The 17,500-nt window shown below is 36.6% G+C and overlaps 1 protein-coding gene across 6 annotated transcripts in view; it reads right to left on the reverse strand.

Moving 5' to 3' along the window:
• LOC138000793 (plasma membrane calcium-transporting ATPase 3-like) overlaps window positions 1-17,500 on the reverse strand; it is a 37,475-nt gene that overhangs the window by 18,376 nt on the left and 1,599 nt on the right. For 4 of the 6 annotated variants that reach the window (XM_068847440.1, XM_068847441.1, XM_068847437.1 and 1 more), the window contains 4 exons: window positions 16,864-17,500; window positions 9,528-9,933; window positions 4,753-4,862; window positions 4,410-4,589 (listed from right to left, as the gene is read on the reverse strand). The exon at window positions 16,864-17,500 is cut by the window's right edge. In XM_068847440.1, coding sequence (XP_068703541.1) covers window positions 4,410-4,589; window positions 4,753-4,862; window positions 9,528-9,933; window positions 16,864-17,500 — 1,333 coding nt within the window. The remainder of the gene's footprint in view (window positions 1-4,409; window positions 4,590-4,752; window positions 4,863-9,527; window positions 9,934-16,863) is intronic. The other 2 variants (XM_068847442.1, XM_068847439.1) reach the window with 1 other exon arrangement.

Below are 17,500 nucleotides of genomic sequence, written 5' to 3' on the forward strand. Positions count from 1 at the left end.
CGTAGCACGAGTCAAGTTCGAGCCCGAGTCAACTTCGAGTCACGAGTCAAGTTCGAGTCAAGTTAAATTTTCCTTTTTTTTTTAGTAGTTTTGTTTTTAATTGCTGTGTGAAAATAATGTACCAGAGGTAATTAGGCCTAATTAGGTCTTTTTAGGGCTAATTAGGCCTAAAATTAGCTTTAATGAATGTTTAGGGTACTTTTCTTTAGGCCTAACTAGGCCTAATTAGCCCTAAACAAAACTACTAAAAAAAAAAGGAAAATTTAACTTGACTCGAACTTGACTCGTGACACGATCAAACTCAAAACAAACATGCTACAACAAGTTGCAACAAGAAGATCTTTCAGATCTTAAAACCGCCCTTTGAAAATTTATCTGTTTTCTTACCACTATAATTATAGTCGCAACGTAGTACACATTCCAAAGCAGTCTTTGTTGATTCACTATGACTATAAACACAAAATCACCTGATCAATCTGTAGCACAACAAATGACAACAACCAATGCACACGAACTTATTGCAATATCAGTAAGAGCCGAGGTGAAATTTCCGAGGAATCTCCGATGACCTAATGTTCTTAATTAATCTGGAAATGTCATCAGGATATCTATGGGTATAAACGATACGATAATAACACTTTTAACAACTTACAGCTTTCTTTCCTAAAAGTCGTGATTAAATTTAATTGGTTTTTTACACGAGTGAAGGCCTAGTAGTCACACGTGTCACTTAATTTAAGAATTACGTTATCCACGGCTATGTTTAGTACAGTGGTTATTTCCCTACCAATGAAAGTTGAAACGTCGACACATTCTATGGATGACATAATGACCCTTTATGTATCCAATACTTGCTTCGAATCAACCCCTTAAATAACAGAAAAAGGCAATATATTTTGTACTAAATAGAGAGTGGAATATCCATGAAATTTTATGTACATTAACGTTTTAAAAGCTTTTGGCGAATACCATAAGTTGCGTGATTTGAAGTGCCACTGACTATATGACCGAATAGAAATTTGGGACTGCTCACCAACAAAACTAAATTTTATCTGTTTTCTTACCACTATAGTCGCAACTTAGTACACATTTCAAAGGAGTCCTTGTTGATTCACTGATGACTATAAAACCAAAATCACTTGATCAATCTGTAGCACAACAAACTGACAACAACGGCTGCACACAAAGGTATTGCGCCATTACTTATAGCCGTTGTCAAATCTCCGATTGCACCATCAGTCAAAACCGTTGTGAAATCTCCGATGACCTAATAGTCTTAGCTTTCTTTCTTAAAAGTCACAATAACATGTTTCAATAAGACACAAAAATATATATATTTTGTTGTAAATAAAAAGCAGGCTATATTCATAACATTTTAAGTACATTAAAGTTTTAACAGCTTTTTGGCGAATAAACATCCTAAGTTGCGTGACTGGAAGTCCCACTGACTATGTGGCCAAGTGGAAGTCTGGTTCAGCTCTCCGACAAAACGACAAAAAAGCGCGTGCTATTAATTTACCTATTATCTCTCACACTTCAGCCCCCCTCCCCCCCTTATCAGTGTTGCTAGCAAGACAAAAATATGTTGGAAACTTAAACGAACTCCGCAACGAACAAGAATCTTGAGGCCTAGAAGCCATAATTTTGTATTACCTAAAATTAAGACTGAGCGTTTTAAAAAGGTGTTTTTAAATAGATGCCTGTATTGTTAGAACTTTTATATATTATTTATATATATGTTTTTTAGATACTTAGTGTACATCATAAATATAGATAATTTAACTTTTTAGAATGATGTAATTGTAATTAAGAACGTTTGAATTCTTAACTGAATAAAGTGCTGAATTCTCAAACAGTCAACATTAAAATGGGGAGAGGGGAGGGGAAGTGGGAAAGGTTTAAATTCTAGATACGGTGGGTACTGGAAGCCAGAAAAGGTGTTTTTTCATGAAAGTGTCTCAACAATTTTGCAACTTGTTGTAGCGACCGCAAAAATTACCTGCAAAGTTGAAACCTGACAAGCGCGTCAAGCCTCTAGTGGAGTAAGCGGGCTCAACACGCACGTCATGTTTCCATGCCACAGGGCGATTTTCGTGGTCGGTCGCTTGTTTGTTTCCAAAACGGTTTTTATCCATGACATAACAGGGTTCTTGCTAAGTTTTTGCACAGGAGGTAAAAAACCAAAAATAGCAGGTAACCTTGTTACCTGCCCCTGCACGGGCTAGCGGGCTCAAGTCTTAACTTGACGTTCGTATCGATCGCTGTCGTGTTCCAGCTGCTCCTAAATTAATTTAATACTCAGCAAAAAGAAAGTAGCTTACGCTTTTCTGACGCTATTGTTGAAAACCAAATTCCGAAAGACCTCTCTGTTGTTTTCCACGTGTGGATGCCATGTTGTAAACGTTTAATTCCCCTGGCCGCGGGAGGAATGGAAAGGAAACATGGCGGACATCGTTTCGAGGGATAAGTTGGCGAAAAACAAGCTGGATTGCTTTTACAAATGGTATAACTTCGAAGCGATAACATGTGCCAGATATCTTCACAGGATTGGTTGGAAGGGGAAAGCAATATTTTCCCATAAACACAATGTGATTTCACCTTTAAACAGACGAACATTCGTTGGATAATTTCGGCAAATATTTCAGTGAAACAGCCGGTAACATTTACTCGAACAGCCGGTAAAAATAACCGGTTACCGGCTCTTAACAAGAACCCTGCATAATTCATGAAAATTAGGAAACCGGAACAACACAATAAAGGACGGATCATTTCTTATTCACAATGTGTCAATGTCTACAAAGGGGTAGCTAATGAGGTCTTACAACACCAAAACTATTTTTCTCAACAAGACTTAGTCTTTTCATGGTAGTTTTTTCCCGCATAAGATGGGTTTTTACGGGCGCGCACAAGGGTTTAGGGGTAACAGGTTGGCCGGGGAAATGAGAACATGTTTTTTTCGTGGTTTGTGCTCGTGCACTCGCGTGTCTGGAGCACTAAGTAAATAAAGAGTTGAGAACAGACTCCAAAAATCACGTTTTACGGCGGCAACGGTTTTCTGTTAGGAAAGTACGTTTGAGCAGCGGTGTTCTGTGCCAACTTTCTCCGTCTATGGGTCAACCCGGTGTTCAAGGCCGTTAAAAAATACGTAACGCTAAATAAAGCGCTAGATTTTAAGATTACAATGTTACTGTAATAATCTGAAAACAGAAATGGAAAGTAGATTTCAGGTGTATTTAGCTGGTAAAAAGAAAGCTTCAAAATATCTTTCTGTTTTCAATTAACAACAAAATAAAAAACCCCGCACTTGAAATCAGCGAGAAAAACAGCAATGAACGTGATTGAGATGTTTGTGTAAATATTTTCTTTCTCTCGCAATCTGGCCCAAGAACCTTAAAAAATTAGGTGCACATTAGTTGGACAATACCCTGGGATACATTCATCCACAGACAATGCGAACTTTTAGAGTAATAGTGGTAGAACTAGCGTTACGCTACTAGTTTTTGCACTAAATTTTTACCATCACGGCAAAAATAAATTTTTCGTTTCCCTTAGCATTCAAATGGTTTGGTTCGTTTGGTTTGCTTCATTTGAATCGTTTCGATGGTTTGTAAAACACTTGGTTTCCTTCATTTTAACCCTCTTCTAAAATATTTCTTTTGTACATAACTCAAAATACACATTAAAATTCCACTTTTGAAAATTGCAAAGCCGTGAAAAGCACGCAAACAAAACAATTACCTCGTTCTGCTTCACTGAACAAAGTTTGGTTGCCTAGCAAGTTACAAATTTTACTCAGTACGTGACTAATTCTCTCACACAATGCACAAACTTTGAAAGGCTCGAAACCTTTGAAACCTTCAAAATGCTTTAAACATTTTCATTTCATCCTTTCAAACAATAGCTGCCACGAACCAAACGAACGATAGAAAGTCTGAAACATTACAAACGATAGAAACAACGTTAAAAGTGTGATGTTTCAGATCAAAATGTAACGCGCCCGACAAAAGTATTCCGATTCCATCAACTTTGTCTTGGTGCTGTGTGCTAACAAAGCAAAGTAAATGCAACGCAAGTATCAAAATAAACAGCAGATATAATAGACAAGAGTTTGTTTTCGGTATCATTCCAGATAAATACTTTTTAACAAAGAAATAACAGCTAAAAGTCAGGTATTGTCGATAACAAACGTTTGACAACCAATACTGTGCACAAGGCTTTATTTCAATGCCTTCAAACCAAACTCAGAGCAGACTGTATTACCGTTAGCACTGCTCATTAAAATGCAGCTCCTCCTCAAAGGAGACAGGGTCAAAACAACAAGTTCAAAGGTACATTTTTGGAGAATGCTTAAAATTAACCTTTATCCCATGTTTGAGGAATATCATCTAGTTTCTAGCAATGTAATGTACCTTTCCAGATGAGTCACGAATTCTTTTGTTAAATTCCTTGCCATCCAAAACCAGGAACTCGCTTCCAGCTTCTAGAATTCCACATTTCAGAGCAATAGACCTGGCAGTGTTAACATTATCACCAGTTACCATTCGGACAAAAATTCCTGCTCGTTGGCACTTCAGGATGGCATCTGGTACCTGAGAGAATTAATGCATGGGATGTTATGTAATTAGAACAAAACATCCAAATTGACCTGGACAAAAGCTATGACAGTTTTTTTAATTTCTACTCAAAATGTTCACCTTATCAATGTGGGAGTAAAACAAAGCCGTAATCAACTTCAGGAGCTGTTTTACTTACCTCAGGTCTTACTGGATCTTCAATACCAACAACTCCGATACAAGTCAAATGGGACAAGATTTCACGTTCATTTTCCCAATCTGGCTCATTTTCTTCACTATCGTCACCTGCTGATTATAAACAAAAGCAACTTATTACTACGAGAATTTACCCATTGTAACATCTGCATGTACATGTATAACATACGTACTACACAATGTCATCTCAAAGGAAATTATCAAAACATGTATAGCAGCATACCCAGAATAAAAGCGAACACTATAGCCATTGCACAAAAATTATTATCATGATTCTGCATCTACAAAGTGCATATTCAGAGCAATACACTCTGGAGCTGTTCAGAACTTAAATTAGCATACAAACAAAGAAACCACTGCGGACAAAGATTTTCACTCTGTTCATAAGGGCTGAAGCAAAGGACACCGCTTTCGGCAAAAAAAAGACATCTACTTTCTCAAAATTTTCAGGTCTTGACCTTCCAAGTAATAAGCAAAGATATTCTCTGGATGCTTTACCAGTTCAAAACACAGAAAAAGACAAACACTTATTTCCAATACCATACATATGGTTTTAATTAGCCAATTTCCTCTTAAAATTTTACGTTGTTCTTAACGGCTTCATAAATGTGACAGTCACTTTCCCATTGAAAAGGCCCAGTTTTAAACCTCATATTCAAAAGAACACCTTTTATTATAAAATTGTTGAATTTCTGATATTAACCTCAGCAAGATTGTCTTGAAAGAAACAATATATAGAAAATTCATTCAGTTTTGAGCTGAAACTCTTTTTAACTGCAGTTATTTATGGGCCATATCCATAAATAACTGTTTTAATTAAGTACAGTCGAACCTCGATTATCTGGACCTCGATTATCCAGACTTTTTCTCTGGTCCCAATTTTGTCATGAATATTAATTTATTAATCATGATCAAGATCCGTAGCCATATTCTTTTTAAAACTATAGCGTTGAAATGTGAAGTAAAGGTGCAAGTTTGTTTCGCTTTCAAAAAGCAAAATAAAGCAGCGCTCGTACACGTTGTAACTAATACAGAACTTTCGATGAGTTCTGATTGGCTTAGAGTTACTTTGTTGCTAAGTGAAATTTCACAATCTATTGGCTCATTCGGCAAACAAGCTACAATATGTCATGAATGTTTATTCACGATCATCATATACATCATCATAAGCGTAAGCGATCCGTTCTTTTGATAAAAGAAAATAAACAGGCTATAATTGAGTAGAGAAAGAAGAAAAAGGAACCAACTTGTCAGCTAAATACCGTTAGTAAACGGCAGATATCTGATATCCGCCAGAGCAAGGAAAAGATCATGACGTTTGCCGACACGTGTACAGGTATTCACAATGGACAGTGAACATGTAGACCATGTTGTTTTCCAAACGATTTGCAAATGTTTTGTTTCACGATTAAATGTCGCTTCCTTAATGTAATCAGTTTTTGTTAATTCATTAATATTCATATTCTCGATTATCCGGACTATTTCATCTAGTACCAAAGAGTGCGGATAATCGAGGTTTGACTGTACTGCAATCATGATATGCCATGACAAAAAGACGTAATGATTACTTAGAGAAGGCCTTGTCTCTTGAAAAATGGAATCCAAATGCTTATGTAAATGAAGCAACTATGCTAAGGAATGCCCTGCAGAATACTCATGTAAATCAAAGTCAAACAGTTTTACTGATTGCTTGGCTCATAGCTGATAAAACATGTAAACATTACTAAACATAATATTTAGTTGGTTTAACACATGTACAAACTGTAAGTTTGAAATCAGCATTTAAGGAGAGATTGACATTCCAATAAATGAAATCAACAGCAGTTTTTTTCGTTTTCCTGACTATCTGGGAGCCTGGAACAGGCTATAAATGCATAACCTGAGGTAGCTCCTATACTTGTGTTTACGAGCAAGTGATCTCCTAGTAATACAATGAAATGTGGATAACATTGGCACATTGTTAACCAAATATGTTCCAGCAAGTTTCCTCCATTTTCTGCTTTTATAAAATAGACGAGTCAGCCTTTTCTCTGTAATTCTGCACGTTCTCAGTCACGTCTATGTCGATGCACACGCAAATCACAACTGACTAAAGTAAACACACTTTTTGCATATCAAATCATGCATTTCTCCTTTGGAATCAAGTCTTTATTTGAGAATCAAATAACTGTGCAGCCTTTCAAACTACATTGCAATTATTCTTTTCTAAAGAGCTGATAACAGTCTCCACTGATGATAAACAAGGGGTCAATCCAGTTGCAAATTTTTAAATTTAGAAGTTTGGAAATTGTAAATATATTCGGCTTCATGTTTCAACATTTGTATCAGCGATTGAACAAAAATTAATGTTTGGGACGACAAACAAACTGGTTTGCCTAGAGAACTATCGTTTGCAAGAAACAGTACAGGACTTTGTGGTCAAGTGGTTTAGCCCTCCTTACTTCTTCAACCAATGATTACTCCTACATTTATGTCTTCTAAAGCGAAGAATGGTCAGGATTCTGTTAAAAATGAATATTCCGATATGGCGTCTATGATAGGCAATCCGGTGTTGCTCTCTGCACATTGTACTTGTCGGTCACCCACCCAGATACTAACCCTGCCCGACAGGGCTTAAAGGGCCACCAACAACCACAAGTCTTTGCGGGCGTGCAAGCTATCGGCGCCATTTTCTGTAATACAGAAACTAGTATTTCTTGAAAAGTCAAATTCCATCGCCTCACATCGTCGTGTTTTGGATGCCCAGTAGCTTAAAACTTTGTAAATATTTTCCTTAATGTTTAAATATTGTATTTTTGGCGTTATTTGGGTGTTGTGTTCGTGTTAAAAGCGAAATGAAAACTGTGAAGAAAGGTCATCTGCCGAGGAAGGAAAAGCGCCATGTTATTTGGCTCACTACTTCAACCTTAAGATTATGGAACGAAAGGAGGAAGGCGTTTGGATTAAAAAACAAATCGAACAGCGAATTCTCAGGAGTTCTTCTTCACGGGATGTTTCTGAAGCGAACCGGCCGATTCGATTGCCCGGATAATAACAACAACAAAGGCGCGCAAAGGACACTGGTTGTCGGTGGCCCTTTAACTTCAGTGAGAAGCATGTTTTACTCTACGAACAAACAAGTGTTTTATCATATATGTGACTCCGTGGCCGAGCGGTAAGGTGCGCTGCTTTCGTGCACTCTGTATAACTGAGGGCTCAGGTTCTAGGAGTGCAAATTTACCACATAGAATAGTAATAATTCCCCCGAATTCCCATACGTGGGGTTTAGTTCAATATCCATGGGGTATGCACATTAATTTTGTGACTATGATGAAAAAAAAAACAAGCCTACAAGCGACTGGTTTCTTTCCTTGGTGCCCTTATGGGCCTGAGTAATAAATAAAGAAATGAAAAAAACTACTTTGTTTTCTTGCTGTGAATTTTCATTCAATCTGAAAATAAGGGGCACAGTTGTAGCATAATTTCGCTGCAATGTTACAAGTACTATGGGTTCATTTTGTTTGTTAAATCGCTGGCAATACAATACAGCCTGACAACTTAACAACTAAAATTTGCAACATTGCAACTTATTTTAATGTCTTGTCGCCACACCGCCAATGGAATTTTTCTTTTACTTTGAAGCCCTGTATTTTTAAAGGTGGTCAGTTTGTGACCTGTTTTGAAAAGGAAATTGAATCTCAACCTTTTGACTTAAATGGTCCTTAGCCATTTCTGTCAGCCACCAAGACTACAAGAACTTACTGATGAAAGCATTCATTTTAATATTCCTGTTAATGTTGTCATAAAATTTCATGTACACAGTGACCATAATATTCAGTCATACTGGATGATTATTTTAACTAAGTGATGATCTTTAAACTTGAAATCAGTCAAAGTAAAGACTTCTCGCTTACAGGGCTGCTGCTAAACAAAAAAGATGATTTTTTGTCTCCCATCTTATTTCATAACTCAGCATTGATAAAAGCAAAAAATAAAATTTAAAGTACAATTTGACTTTTGAACAATAATAATTACTGTAATGAATAATTATTATTATATGAAAGGCCATATGCATAACCACTCTAAGTAGTAGTGACTCCACATGCAAACATTGGAGAAGTTTTGAGCAAAAGGAAAACATCTGAAAAAGACACAAGTTTTGAGTGGTTTAAATGCTACTATGATGAAATTTGCATCTTTCATATCTAAGCTATTTTTGGACATAAATGTAGTCGCTACAAGAAGAATGCTCTTTACCATTTTGAAATACATATTTTTGTTCCAGAGATATTCAAGTTTTTAAAATATGCAAATTAGCCAAGTGATGACGTCATAAAACTCAACCAAATTTTGATCATTTATTATAAAGAAAGATATCTCAGCCAATTCGTATCAGAAATACTTGATTCTATGCAGTAAGATTCTAATAGATGTGCTCCACAATATGAGCTTACCAGTTTTGTTACCATGGCAACATACTGGTTCCAGACCTCCCTGATATTAAAGGCTTTGAGGCCACCTTTGGCGTTCTATTTTGATATTTGCAAATGGTGCCTCCTCTGAATGATTCTGGAAGCATATAAAGATGTTAGGTCGAGTTCCAAAAATATTGAAATCAGGTTGGAGGGGTCTACAAAAGAGTGATTTGCCATGGGAACAAATTCTTCATAGTCGTAGGTGTGTTGCCACCAAAAACTATTGGCCCCCTAAAAATTCAAGGGATAAAAATTTGATCATAGCAGCACTTTACTAAGCATACAACATTTTAATGGTACACACCTTGATCAGGGGGTACTCCATTAGCTGGGAAATCTCTGTATGCCAAAGTGATTGTTCTCAAACCATCAGAAGCCATTGGTTCAATAACTTGTTTTATCATTTTCTCTGCATCAGCAGATGCAAAGGGCCTGATTTCATCATCTTTACCAATTATTGACGTGCAACGACTCAAAATAATCTCAGATGCTCCCTTGGAGTAAATGCGAAATCCACCATCTGGAAGGCGCACAGCTGTGGTCATAGACTTTCTCGCAGAGTTAAAGGTGTACACTTTAACAAAACTGGACTCTGGGTTCTCATCTCTGTAATGTTGGTAAGTTTCGCCAATTTCAAGGACAAAACCCAACAAAGCACCCTCTGTTTTGTTGCCTACTTGAATTGGGAGGCCATCTCCTGACTGTGAAGGCTAAAACATAACAGAAAATACAACATTTGGGACACATATATCAAAGAGAAAACAGAAGAAAAAAATTCCAGAGCAACAAGAACCCTGTTGTTAATTGGTTTACCCCAAATATACCTGCATCGACAAGAATATGCAATCACTGATTAATATACTAACAGAAGATTCAATAACATCTATGAAGTCTATAATGGCACCCTGAATGAATGAAAGAATGAATTTGTAGTTGACCACTCTTCTCCTGGGGGCCTTTCAGGGTCAATGAACAATACTTTGTGGGGGAATTTTATGGCATGAAATGGCACCCAAGCAGTTTACAATCTTAACTGAATAACGAGTAGTTTGCACAGGACCCCCAGAACAAATGAGCGACACCACCACACTGGGGACTACGTCCCCTACTCTTCTCAATGTCCCATGCAAGTGATATCAGATGCGGCCTCCTGTTTATCGTCCCTATCCAAATTGACTAGAAAGTCTAACCATATGCAAATATCACTGCAAAGGCAACAATTTCTCATCACTTAATTGAAGACTCTGGGTGTTGGCCAGCGACCTCCTGCATGGTAGTCTGATGCTCAACCAAGGAGATATTAAAAAATTAAGAAAATTCTTAATATCATGCTTTGATACAATGTCCTATTTAACCAAATAATGCAAAAGAAGAGAACTAAAGGGCAATCTGAAGAATTTGAATCATCACCCATGATTTTGTGAAATGAACAGTCAATCTCAAGGAAAGAAACTTATTTTACTAATAAACATACAAGACCATCTGAAATTCAATAAAGGCAAACATGAGTTTATAAGACAAACACTATTTTCTATAAGCAAAAAACACTTGTAGAGAAAAAAAGGCCTATCAGAGAACTGATCACAGAAGAAAATTCCATTGTCATATGAAAGCATGTAACCAGCTAAAAATGTTTAATCTAACCTGCGATCACTTGCACTTTTCTTTAGAGAGGGCGCAAATAGTTACGCCTGATACAATTTCTTAACGAGCTGTCTGCCCGTAGTCCAGAATCTGGACTTTACTCTGATTGGGCGAAAAACAATAGAGCTCTTAGAGCCTCACTCAAAAACACTCAAATACAAATCATACTTAAGTAAAATCGGTTAACATCTGATCATATTATGGCCGCCGAGAAGACTTGAACAGGAATGATGTTTAGGCTCTGTTTACAGCTGCTGTTCCTTCGACTTCACATTTTTTTCAAAAATCTTTAAAGCTAGAGCAGAGAGAATGCATCCGAAGAATGGTTTGTCTAAAAGATGACATTATAGTTGCACTTCCCACGGGGTTTGGCAATATTGTTATTTACAGTCCCAGTCATTCTAGAAAAAAAATGTATCATTCCACTTCCACTGACTCGAAAATGTTTGTAGTTGTGGTAAGTCCTTTGGAACATATTCCAAAGAAACAAGTTGTGAATCCAAAAAGAGCTGCATAGAACTTAGTGCTGCTACAACCGGGGAATGAGCCAAGCTTGACAGAAAAAATTGGACATTTGCCTATGAGATATTAGCATCTGTTGTTGGCATCTTAATTATTAGAGTTTAAAAAAAGTTTGTTGTACTGTTGATTGCACCTGATAATATGAAGATTCGGCTTTTTCTGTGATTTTATCAAGAAATTCTTTGTTCCGTGATGGTTTAAGCAGATCGCTAAAACACCACACCAAAAAACTCTGACTTCACAAACATTCCAGCTAGAGTTCTATTTTGTTTTCGCCATCTTTCCTTGAATTGCAACATGCAGGTAATTTACGGTAAAATCTGATTGCCTCACATTTATAGCATGACACAAGATAACATCATTCTTAACAGGTGGGCGGCAGATGACTCATTAAGAAATTGTATCAGGCGTACCTTTTCACGCCCTCTCTAAGGAAAAGTATGCCTGGTTGCTTGTTACGTTTAACCCAACAGAGAGATTGAGAACAAGTGTGCAGCTTTTTGATGTAAATAGTTATTGTAACTCATGCATGTAAATTAGGAGTTGTTGTGAAATTTTGGTATGAACATGAATCTCCATAGATAAATTTATATGGAATTTAAGTGAGAACAAAAAGTGGGGGTACAGAACAGGTGATGACTAGCTGTAGTCACTCTGCTTTATGGTCATCCAAGGAGTTCATCAATGGACAGCTTTATACACTTGTTTTCCACACCATTCAGTCAATAAAATTGCCTTGTTAACTAAGTACGGGATTTGCTTTACAACACAAGGACCAAAGCAACCAACAAGGGGAGCCAGGGGAGCAGGGCTGGCGCAGTGGTGAGAGCACTCACTTTCCACCAATGTGGCCCAGGATCAATTCCCGGATGCTACGCCATATGTGGGTTGAGTTTGTTGGTTCTCTACTCTGCTCTGAGAGGTTTTTCCCCGGGTACATTTGCAGGCATAGCCCAGTTAACTAGTGTGCGACTTTCCGAGCAAGGGGTCCCCAGTTCGATCCTCGGTGACTTCAACGTCTATTTCCACTTTTCTGTGACCCGTGTATCTATAGCTTTAAATATCCGTGAAACGGAGCAATGACAGAGGAAGGGGGGTACAAGGCGCAATGTCGGCTTCCATTGATACCAGTTTCATAACTGAAGGAAATACTGACGTTAAATAAATTGACTTTAATTTACTTTACTTTAGGCCTTGTGCACGTGTTGGTTGTCAGTTATCTCTTTGTTACAAAGTATTTATCTGGAATAATACCAATAACAAAAGCTTTTCTATGATATCTGTTGTTTATTTTGATACTTGCCTTTCCTTTATTTTGCTTTGTTAGTGCCCAGCACCACGACAAAGTTGGTGGAATCGTAATTTTTTTCATTGGGAGCATTACATTTTTATATCATTTCTATCGTTTGTATCTCTCTATGATTCGTTTGGTTCACGGCATGCCATCATTTGAAAGGATGAATTAGTCACATACTGAGTAAAACTGTCACGTGCTAGGCAACCAAACTTTGATCAGTGAAGCAGAACAAGAATTGTTTTGTTTGCGCACTTTTCACAGCTTTGCAATTTTCAAAAGTGGAATTTGAACATGTCTTTTGGATTATGTACAAAATAAGTATCTTAGAGTGACGACTATAATGAAGGAAACCAAGTGTTTTACAACCCATCGAAACAATTCAAATGAAACGAACCAAACCATAGATCAAACCATTTGAAGGCTAATTGAAATGATAAATTTATTTTTGGCGTAACGGTAAAATATCTAGGGCAAAAACTAGTAGTGTAATGCTAGTTCTGCCCCTACAACTCTAAAAGTACTCATTGTCTGTGGATGAATGTTTCCCAGTGTATTGTCCAACTAATGTGCACCTAAATTTTTAAGGTTCTTGGGCCACATTGCGAGAGAAAGAAAATATTTACAAACATCTCAATTGCATTCACTGCTTTTTTTCTCGCTGATTTGAACTGCAGGTTTTTTATTTTGTTCTTAATCGGAAACAGAAAGATATTTTGAAGCTTGCACATGAAATTTATTTTTCATTTCTGTTTTCAGATTATTACAGTTACATTGTAATCTTAAAATCAAGCGCTTAACTTAGCGTTACATATTTTCTAATGGCCTTGAAAACCAACATTGTGTGCATGGCCACAAGCAAACTCAAATTTCCACTACACTTGGGATCCACATTTGCAGTTCTCCAGTTGTCCCAGACAACTAAAAACTCATCCAGACAAGTATAAGAACTCTAAAGGTCATCTGTTGGACAAATGAAGTTTTAATAAAATTAATATCTTTTCATAATGTCATCAATGCTATAATCTTTCAACAGAAACCTCCAGAAAATAAGGAATAAACATGCAGCTTTCCTCAGCACTGAAACCTCAAGTTTGGGTGCCATCGGCAACATCTTTCACCACGCAGTACTTATATTCCATGAAACGATTGCAGGCTCAATTTTCTTGTATCTCACTGCTGGCATGGTTTAGCAAAGAGCAAATGGCAACTCGTGGCCTCAGCTAATAATGTGGCATTCAATGAGTTACAAGGTGTTTCACAAACTCCGGCAAAAAGGAAAACAAGTGGAGCAGAACCTGCTGCTTACAAACAGCAAAAACACAAACATAAAAACATAAAAGGAAGACACTAAACAGGAGGGTTGAAACTTTGCGTCTTCGAATCGTGACTTTGTAAGCTACACTCAAGTACGTTTTGCCATGGCAGATATAGACCAGTGTAAATCGGGATCACATAATACTGGGAGTCAAAATTCTTAATTTCTGACAAGTGTAAAATAAAACACGAATGCTCAGGTTACAAGTAAATTTATCGAACATTTTCTACATACTTTTCAACCCAAAATTTGTCTGGACAAGTATATCATAAGAAATACTTGCCTGGCCTATGGGAGCCTTTAAATTTCACAAGCAACTCCAAAAAACTAGACTAACTTTAATAAGGGGTTGTGTGGGATGAGGTCATCTTCTGTACTTACAAGATATTGATGTTTTGTTAACGAGGAAAAGCCCCCATGGGGAGTGATCAATTAAATAAATAATTACTTATTTTGGATGGTATTCCTTTATCAAATGCAGACTTTTTGAGAGATATCCTTGTCCCCAATAATCCCAAACAGACATTTTGCTTTTCAAATGAAAATAGGTTATAATGTTTATGCAAAAGATGGGTCACCAATGATCTATTTTAACATTACAATAAAATTCCACCTGAAGATTCAATTTTCCATCACAGAAAAAACAATTTTCATTTACAATGTACCTTATTTACCCGTGTATAAGTCAACCTTTTATGGCCTCAAAAGAAGCTCCAAAAATTGCCCTCGACTTATACAGGGGTCAAAGATTTTGACCCAAGTTCCAGCTAAGTAATTTATTCAAAATTAACATAATAATGTTGTCTTGGGCATGACGAACGTAGTGGACTAAAGCCGGCAAAAGACTTCAAAATGAATGTTAGCAATTTCAGTTGAAATATGCACAAATACGAAATAAACACTGGAAATTTTCGTTTTCCAAAGGCGGAAAGCTCTAAAAGGCATTTCTGTCTCTTCAAATAAAACACCTTCGTTCAACGGCTTAGTAACCTGGCGCAATACCTCATGTTTGCGTGCAAGCATTGTCACTTGTGTTGCATGAAAATGCTGGTTGGTAATGATTGTTTTTTATTCTTTATACAAACCTGGCTGATTTCAATGCTCTTGCAAACTTCTTATTGTTTGGTTTATGAGTTTTGTTTTGTTTGTCATGTGAGAAATTATAAGTCAAACACCAATTAAACCTTGCACATTTTCACATTGTTCATTTCAAAGATTGACTCCTGCTTCTGTGATGTTGTGCTTATCCTCTAAAGCCCTTTATCCTTGAAAGACGAAACAGGTTAGTTTGAGGTTTACATGTTCGAATTTCCGAGAACTTTTTCGAAACTCAAGGACAAAATGCCTGCATATACAACAACTGCTGAACCATAAAACTATTAAGCGCTTGAGGCCCTGATTTTTTTGTATATCCACATTTCCAGAAATCGAAGAATACAAGATTAGTCTCCCACAAACATTTAACAAAGAAAATTAAGAAATTGCTTTTTTTGCCATCAAAAATGGTGGGTCAACTTATACACGGGAAAATACGGTATATGTTGTGGTTCAACTCTTTCTTAGTTTAATTTTTTTCAAACCACTTCAATTTTGATTATCATGCATGATTCTGAAACAAAGGAAAATCAAAACTAAACTGGTTTAAACAATTTTGAACCAGTACACAAATTGAATCACATCACATAATCATGAGGGGAAAACAGCTGTCCCTGTGAATGAAATGCTAAAACTGAACTGATGTCTTTGATGAAAAAATTCATAATGAGCTTACAAAATTAAAGAATGAGCTTCTTATTAAGTAAAGCATTGTGTTCAACTTGGATAATTATAATTAACTTGACCTTGAGTGTTCAAAATGCTCTTATGCCTAAAATTACCTTTCTTTGCAAATTTTTTTCCCAGGTACAGTGAAAACTAACAAAACAATTCTTGAATTTAATTAGAAGAAAACTACTCTTATTTTTAATACACCTTATAGGTACAGTAATTTGATTTCAATTAAAATTGACTTGACATCTGTTACTGTTTCATTACTTTCTTCAAATAAGATACAAACTAAGGAATAAAGACCTTGGCCAAATTGATCATAATTTCTCAAGAATAGCAATAACATGAGGAATCAATAGTGATTATTGTGGAAATTCAAATAGGACTGATAACTAACAAAAAATTTGACCACGTACTCCAGAGGTTCATATTTTAACATGACAGACACCCCAAATTTAAAACATCTGCTCAACAAAAAAGCAAGCCAAATACACAAAAGCCAGAAAAACTAACCCAAAAACAAACAACTGCCTGTGCAAATATGTAAAATTCCCAGTGCAGTGAAAACATGGATGCAAAATGAGTCTCTCATTCCTTTCACAAAAAGAACAGATCATGCACAAAGGGAAATGATATTATGTATTAATTAACTTATTATATTTTAACAAAGATGAATTTGAAGACGAACAACACAAGGTTTGAAAGACTGAATATGGATACCTGAATAATAATATACAACATTGCAAAGGATAGTATTGTTTTTCAGGTAAATGCACTGCGTAGGGCTGATTAGGGAACAGTCACATTGACATACACCGGTCCAATGTAACAGTAAAACAGAAGAAAACTAAGTCCAACTGAACCAACAAAAGATGAACTGACTAACTCCAGCATTCAAAAACATACCTACATCAAACCTCAGTTATTTACTAATTTTACATACTACAAAGTATCAAAACAAGTAGTAAGCAAAATTAAAACACCATACTTTGCTAAATACAAAATACTGCTTTTCATCTTCACTGTTCTTAACATCATAACCACCATATTGTAATGTGATGATAAATATACTGAATAAGCAGTTGGATCACTCACCAGGATATTAGAAGCATAGCTGCTATTTATTGCAATTCCTTTACACAGCAACTGTACTAATGACTGGGGAAGATCTCCTTCTTTTGGCACATCCTTATAATGGTTGTCCGCTAAGTAGCTCTGCACTACAGTCATGCGGTTAGTGGTGAGTGTTCCAGTTTTGTCAGAGCAGATGGCAGTTGCATTACCCATAGTTTCACAAGCATCAAGATGCCTGACCAAATTATTATCGTCCAACATTTTCTTTACAGAGTAGGCCAATGATATAGTCACTGCAAGAGGGAGACCCTCAGGAACAGCTACAACTAACACTGTCAAACCAGTGATAAATGCATTAACATAAGCATTTAGATGTTTATTTTCCCAAGAAGCCTTCTCAATGACATATTTCCTAATACTGAACTGCAAGACCATGACTAATATGGTCAAAAGAGCAGCAGCAACACCAAACCATCCAATACTGACAGCAAGCTTAGTCAGTTTTCCTTGCAGTACAGACTTTTCTTGTTTTTCTTTCTTCTCTTTGTCATTTCCCTCAGGATCACCATCCTCATCAAGGTTGATCTCTTCAAAATCATCTTGACCAGCTCTGATCATAGGCGACTGTGGATTGGCGACTCCTTTACCATCCTGCTGG

This window comes from Montipora foliosa, chromosome 4 (assembly GCF_036669935.1).
Source record: "Montipora foliosa isolate CH-2021 chromosome 4, ASM3666993v2, whole genome shotgun sequence".
Taxonomy (NCBI): domain Eukaryota; kingdom Metazoa; phylum Cnidaria; class Anthozoa; order Scleractinia; family Acroporidae; genus Montipora; species Montipora foliosa.